At 39.3% G+C, this 7090-nt stretch overlaps 1 protein-coding gene across 1 annotated transcript; it reads left to right on the top strand.

The window, feature by feature from the left end:
- The first annotated feature begins 436 nt into the window (after window positions 1-436).
- LOC121301202 (Krueppel-like factor 16) lies at window positions 437-1742 on the top strand. The gene is made up of 2 exons (XM_041230346.1): window positions 437-448; window positions 631-1742. The coding sequence occupies exons 1-2, from the start codon at window positions 437-439 to the stop codon at window positions 913-915; spliced, it is 297 nt and encodes a 98-aa protein (XP_041086280.1). The 3' UTR covers window positions 916-1742.
- Window positions 1743-7090: the final 5348 nt, after the last annotated feature.

The raw sequence follows: 7090 nt of genomic DNA, 5'->3' as shown, positions 1-7090 counted from the left end.
AGAGGACATCTGTAGCTATTGTTTAATAAAAAGAAGGCAACTGTATTTTATAATTTCATGCATGGTCTGCATTTATTGTAACGCTCGGACATGAATCTTGAAACGAAGCCACGTTGGTTTTGTTGCTCGTCCCTCTTGTAGATCCATCCTTCAGACAATGTATAAAGAATCCTGGAGGTTCTGATTCTTCACTGCCCCGGGGGTCCAGTACAGAGAGTGCATGCAGTTACACACGCAAAACTGGAGCCACAAGAGCACACAAAGGCAGTTATAATTGGAATGGTGCAATTCAGAGTTCATTGCAATGCCATATAATCAGTCAGTTATGCATTTATTTGACATTTGATCATTATTCTTATATTTTCTAGTAAGTTCTATAGTATGTTGCTGTATTTGTACCTGTGATTATTGCTTGGTTATTTAGAATGGAGTAAACATGTTAATGAAGGTAGTTGTTTTATGTTAATTTTTTAAAGTAATTGTTTTTATTGCAGCATAATTATAACTAATTATAATTGAACAACATAGCATTGTCATTGTAATTTCAGCGCACAGTTGTGCTGTAATTATAATTCTGACTGACCTCAGATCAGGTGTAAACTGCTTAATTTCTATTATTATTCTAATTAGGATTTTTTTTTAGGAGAGCGCCCTTTCCCGTGCACCTGGCCGGCCTGTACCAAGAAGTTTGCCCGTTCGGACGAGCTTGCCCGACACACGCGCACCCACACCGGGGAGAAGAAGTTCCCGTGCCCGCTGTGCGAGAAACGCTTCATGCGGAGCGACCACCTGATCAAGCACGCCCGCCGCCACCCCCACTTCCACCCCAACATGATCCCCCGGGCCGGCAGCCGCAGCATATCCCCCACGGGCTCCCTGCCCAGCCCCCTGCCCAGCCCCACCGCCTTCCTGTAGGCAAGACCCAGCCCCTCCACATAGCAGACTGGAGCCCTTCAAGAACATCACCCATGGTCCACCTAGAAAACACATTTAAAAGAAGCAGCAGCGTGTTTGAAATGCATTTCCCCCCTTTGAGCAATACTGTGTGTGCGGGGTCTGCTGAAACCCCTGTAAAGTTTATTAGCAAACCCCCTTTCTTATCCCTGGTATGTGGGATGTACAAGTGTACTAGACAGCTGGATGTAAATCTAGGTAGTGGTCATCTAGCGCAAGCTCTGGTACCAGAAGTTCCCCTTGCAGAGCGCTTCCTCTTATATTGGCAGGGATTGGTTGACCAGAGCTTTCTGGTTTGTGTTGTCCAATCCGGTTCAAACAGAGATCTGCAATCTTTATACTTGATCTAAAACCGCTTGTAAATATGATTGCAGGGCTCTCTCGTACCCTGGGTCTTCAGTGGGACTCCACAGTATAGAAATCCGGTCCGTTCGGATTGCATCCTGAGTAACGGACATACATTCACGCTCGGCCTCTCCGCTCCCAATTTGGTTGAAATGTTTTTCTGCATGCAACTAGTTTTTAAAGTTAGAAAAAAAAGGAAGCAGCGATGTCTTGCAATCTCAGGCGCTGTGCTGGCTTTGTTAAATTTTGTAGTTGAATTATTGGCACTAGCTTATCCCCACTCTCTCGTGGGATAGACGTCACTGAGACTGGTAGAGTGCCACCCCTCTGGTCAAGCTATTGGGTCATTTCAGATCAAAGGGTTGGGGGGGTGGTCCTGCAGCCTTTTCAACAGAAACTGAACCTTGAGTGAGACTGTGCAGTAAGCCTGAGGGAGGGGCGGCGGGGGGGGGCGGGGGGGGGGGGGGGGGGGGGACGACAGCCTTTTGAAGCAAATAAACTAAACCAATAATTCCAGCTTTCCTGAAGTCCTTTCAAAAAAAGAAGAGAGAATGAACGGCTATTGAAATAAGTGAGCCTGTTCAGCTGGCTGCATTTTTGACACGATTTGTTTTAATTTTGATAAAATTCTAACATTGGAACACAAGATCAGCTGTTCTTTTTTAGTGTCGCTGATTGAGCAACTAAAGCTATGGATAAACTTATAGCCATACAGTCAGAGTGCGCTACCTAGTGGTCAGAGCTAGAACAACATTCCCCAATTGCAAATTTTAATACTGAGTACTAAAAATATGCATACTGGCCAGGACTACTCCCCCCCCCCCCCCCCCCCCCCATTCTCCCTATGGTTTTGATTTATATTGAATCAGCTTATTGGAGACTCAGTTAGGCAGTTTAGAAGCATTTGTGATGTGCCTGTTTCGACACTTCTGTCATTTACATAGAGCCTCTAGTGTCTCAGGGTCTGGTGCTGTATGCAGCAAGTTACATACTAATATGCACAGAGCATGTTGCATGTACTGTAACAAGAAAAAATAAGTGTGTGTGTGTGTGTGTGTATATATATATATATATATATATATATATATATATAAAAATCTAAAAATCTTTTTTTCCTCAGTGCAGATCTCCAGATAAGCTTATAGCTTCTCCTGTTATCATAGTCCTTATATTAGGGTGATGTGTATTCCTTCTGTTTCTTAACTAAATTGTAAATTTCTGCAAAAATGTAACAATTGAAAAGCTGTTTCAGGTGTCATAAATTATGTGTTTTTTTTTTAACTAATACCTCAATTCCACAGCAAAAACCTTAAATGTTTGAGTGATTTTTCTACAGATATATATATAATATATATAATCAGCACATTAACAATATTGCACATTTCTGTTTATTTAATTTTTTTAATTATGCTGCCAGTTTCACTTGACACACCATGGAGAAGCTTTCACACTACTAAGAAATAAAAGGGAGGCTATGGAAATAAGATTCCCGTTTGCACAGCAGTTTGAGCCATTCCTGGTTTTACTATGAGTTTAATAAGACACACTGAGCTTGTTACCAGTACATTGCAGCCTGTAGTAAAACCTGGAATGGGTGAAACTGCTATGCAGTGGGAGTCTTATTTCCGTCCCTGATCAGGATTCAGCTGTCCAGCATTTGAGTTTCTCAACGTTGTAGTGAACTTTTGAAATAGTTTGAGCTTGTTGTAATGTTAAGTTTGCTAGTAAAACAAGGGGAGTACATTCCACCAGTTGAGTTTCAGGGATCCAAAACGGGAACACTGTCACGGAGCAGTCTGGGCCGCTCTGAATGTTACTACATGCTTAAAAATGCAGGAAAACGCTAGACTAGAACCGGAGTCTAGTTTCCATTAATAACGCTACTTTAAATGCATGGATTTATGAGATTATTATTATTATTATTATTATTATTGTTTAGCGGAAACTGATTAGCAGAAGGAGCCGTGTGAAAGATGGACACTTTTAAAAATAAATAAATAAAAAGGAAAAACAAACCTGAGGGTAGCTGGGAGTTTTTTTTTTTTTAAATTAGAAACAACTTGAGTCCCATTAACCCAATATTGAATTCTGCCCTTGTTTTATAAAAGCAAAACTTTTCACTACTCTTTATCAAATGACAAGAGTTAGAGGGAGCAATCTGATTCGCTAACAAGTGTTCCAGCTTATGCAAATTTATCACTATCGCAGCACAGCTTGGAACTTTCAGAACCTTTATTCGTGATTCTCTTGGCAACCCATTCATTTCGTGGCACAGATTTATTTACTTTGTTTGTCCCGTTCCAAAGCCTTGTTCCCGTTGTTCTGATAGATGCTGGTGGCTCTTCGACTATTCCGAGATCACTCTCTTCCTTAGTCACTGGGCCCTCCTGCTTTTCAGACTTTTACTGTTCGTTAATACTTGCACAAAAAATAAATACAAAAAACTACAGAAGGGATTGTTTTGATTTTGTGTAGGCGTGGACCTCTTCTGGTCCGTTGTAAATTTGTTTGCAGATATGTGTTATTCTGGCTACACACATTTCAATAGAAGCAGTTCTGCGTGTCTGTTTTCTATGACGTAAAGCTGCTTTTAAATAGATGTTTTCTGAAGCCATATTTCAAAACTACTCTCCATTATTGTATTTTTTTTAAAACTTCTGTACATCTCATTGAGAATGCTTTACCGTCCCAGCTGTGTGTGTTATTCAGCCACTATCTATAAAACAGGTGTTACTGTTCTCAGTTCAGGATGAGAATCAGTCATTTTTCTGCATTTGTTTCATATGAATGAGTTTGGAGACAGTAAGAATTTTGATGTGTGTGTGTGTGTTTTGTTTAATCTATTATTATTATTATTATTTTATTATTATCATTTGTAGTTATTTTTATAAGCAGATCTGTCTGTCTCGAACTGCAGTATCCTTTATATTTACAATTTCCACACAGTTGCAGAATGCGGTGTGTTCTGTTTGTTTGTATTTAAGTATGTAGTTTTCTTAAACGTTCAGATAACTGAAGCAATGTTCCAGGTACTAAATGGACGACGCAGACAAATTCAACTATCAGAACGTTGTGAAATCTGATAACAGTAATGTGTTGTTCTTTATCCCTCTAATATACTGTAGACATTTGGCAAACTGCTGGCAGTTGCCTTAATTATTATAAAGTGACATGACTTCAGGATAGGGGGTCCTATTCTATTGGTGATTGAGAGAATCAGTCCAGGACTCATGTCCAGTGAATTGAGTGTTTATTAAAATTCACAAGAATAAGGGCTGTATTTTCAAAATGTTCACTCTTATTTCTTTGATTTAGAAGAACATTCAACAGCCATACCCAAAGCCAAGAAACAAACGGCTTGAGATGCTCAAAGAGAACTTGGATTATTTGACTCTGATGTCTGAAGTTAGAATGCTTTTTTCCTTTTTAAAAAAAATAGATGTGAAAGACTGGAGTAACTGTGACTCATGTTGTCTACATTTAGCTTGAAGTAGCATTGAAGAGAACACCAAGTTTAATAACACACTGCCTCCTCCTGTTCATGTCAAGTACTGCAGCCACCGGTGAACGCTGGCAGGACCGTCCCGTGTCTGCGATGATAAACTATAGTGTCGTGCCGGGACATCTTCAGTCCAGTTTGAACAGTTCCAGGTTTTACCTTGAGCTTAAATCGGTCCTGATGGTTTTTCCTAATTTTAAGCTCCAATGTGGGTAATTAGTAAAACCTGGAATGGTTCAAACTGCTCTGCTACAGGGAGTCTTACTTGCACCCCTGCAGCTGCTTGAGTTAAAAGAAGCATGCACTAAGAGCAGCAAAGACTGTACATTCGCTCCAGCCAGTAAGAAGTTCTGAGCTCTAATCAAATGCAATAACAAAAAAGTGCTGAACAAGTAGATCAGCTTCTGTACTTGCCTGGGATTCTCTGTTCTGTTTAATTGAATTAATTCCCATCCATGTTTTGTGTTGTGCTTCAATCGTATTTCGTTTGAGTGTCTGCACAAACCCTGCGCTTGTGTCATAATTCAACACAGACATTGCTCGCTGTATAAGGTTTTTTTTTTTTTCTAATACTAGCTTGTCATGGTGTAAATATCCGTGTCTGAATTGGTCTTACTGGATTTATGATTTGATTTAACAGTCAATGGTTCTTTTAAAGAATATTAATTAAAAAAATGTATACGAAAAATAACTTAAGCTTGGAGTAATTGTTTCAAAGACTTTTTCATTTAATGTATTTACGTATGCATTACCTTTTATTTTAATATCTCATTATATATAGATATCTATCTGTCTATATCTGTATATTTTATATCTCCTTTAAAAGCTAAACAAAACAATTTAAATGCAACACATAGAACAGAGGAAACTCCATTCTGAATCGGCAAAGATGTCCATGTTTTAACGTGGGACAGACTTTCAAATTCAGTTAATCTGGTCTCCACTGATCAAACGCTTTATCAATATAATATTTTTATAAGGCAAAAAAATAAAATAGCCTACATGGATATGGATGGCTGTAGAATTTATTTTAACATTTTGGAATAAGTAGTTTAGCTAAACATGGAGAGAAAATGGCTTTATCAGAACACAACACTTTCAGGACCACTAGAACAGAAGGACTGTACCTTAATTATTTCAATGAATATAACCCAATCTATCTGCATTACCCTTTGCTCTCTGTAGTACAGAGCAGATGTTTCTAGACCCAGTCCTGGAAAAGTAACATATTACAAATCTCTTTAAAAAAAAAATGCAGACAGCCAGGTGGTTGTATCAGTGCTTATATTTTTATTGGTTCATCTTGATACACAAAACAAAAATTACAGCAGCTTGTCATGTTTTATTATCGTAAAGGGAATGTGGATAGCAAATTATGAATTTCACATCATACAGTTCAAAATGTATAGAATCACCACAGAGGATTCTGGAATGGAGAAAAAAAAAAACACTACAGGCTAAAATGAGAGGTGTATCCATCGACAGACGATCACAACCAATACCGGCGCGGACACATTCGTGTTTGCTTGCTTTAAGATGTAGTTCTTCATTTCAAGAGATGTTTATCCACAGAGCTGACTGAATCTCCCTTCTCCAACACACTCACCCCACTTTTCCCCAGCCCCACATACTTTCAACAGCAATTACCAGCGGTGCAGACAGCATCAACAAAACAGCTTTACTGTCAAACTGCGGGGCAGAAATAGGAACACGTTTTTATTTTTTTACAATGGAAATGCTATTGTCCAGTGATCTTAGTACTAGATCCACACCTTTCTACTACAGCAGTGAAAGAAGCAATTAACACACCCAACTGAATCTGCTTCCAGTCGTGGAATTAAAAAAGACAGTCAACATGTCTTAATATCTAAAAGCACTGTGCCAGGTAGGTACAATTAGGATCAAGAAAATGCAGTCACAGATAACCAGGAGGTGTACTTCCAGCGCAATGACGGGGTACTTATAGATCAGATCTTTAAGGCAGGTTTTAGTGCACACCATCATAATCACACAATCTACCACAAGAATACAGGTACCATGGAAACAGGCACCATGCTGGCCACTTGCGATCTGAATCCATTTAATTAAGACCAGGACTGTCACTCACAAAACCTTTTTTTCCTATAGATGCAACCCTCTTATAACGCTGAATGAAAGCCCTAACAATTCTCGGCTGGCTATTTACAGTGACAGAGAGTGGGCTATCTTAAGGCTATCCCTGTTCCTCTGTAATCCCAGATCACACTACAGCTTTCCAGTTATCAGTTTACACGGATATACAGCTCAGGTAAC

The sequence above is a fragment of the Polyodon spathula genome, chromosome 27 (genome assembly GCF_017654505.1).
Source record: "Polyodon spathula isolate WHYD16114869_AA chromosome 27, ASM1765450v1, whole genome shotgun sequence".
NCBI classification, from domain to species: domain Eukaryota; kingdom Metazoa; phylum Chordata; class Actinopteri; order Acipenseriformes; family Polyodontidae; genus Polyodon; species Polyodon spathula.
This window is presented reverse-complemented; position numbering and strand designations above follow the sequence as displayed.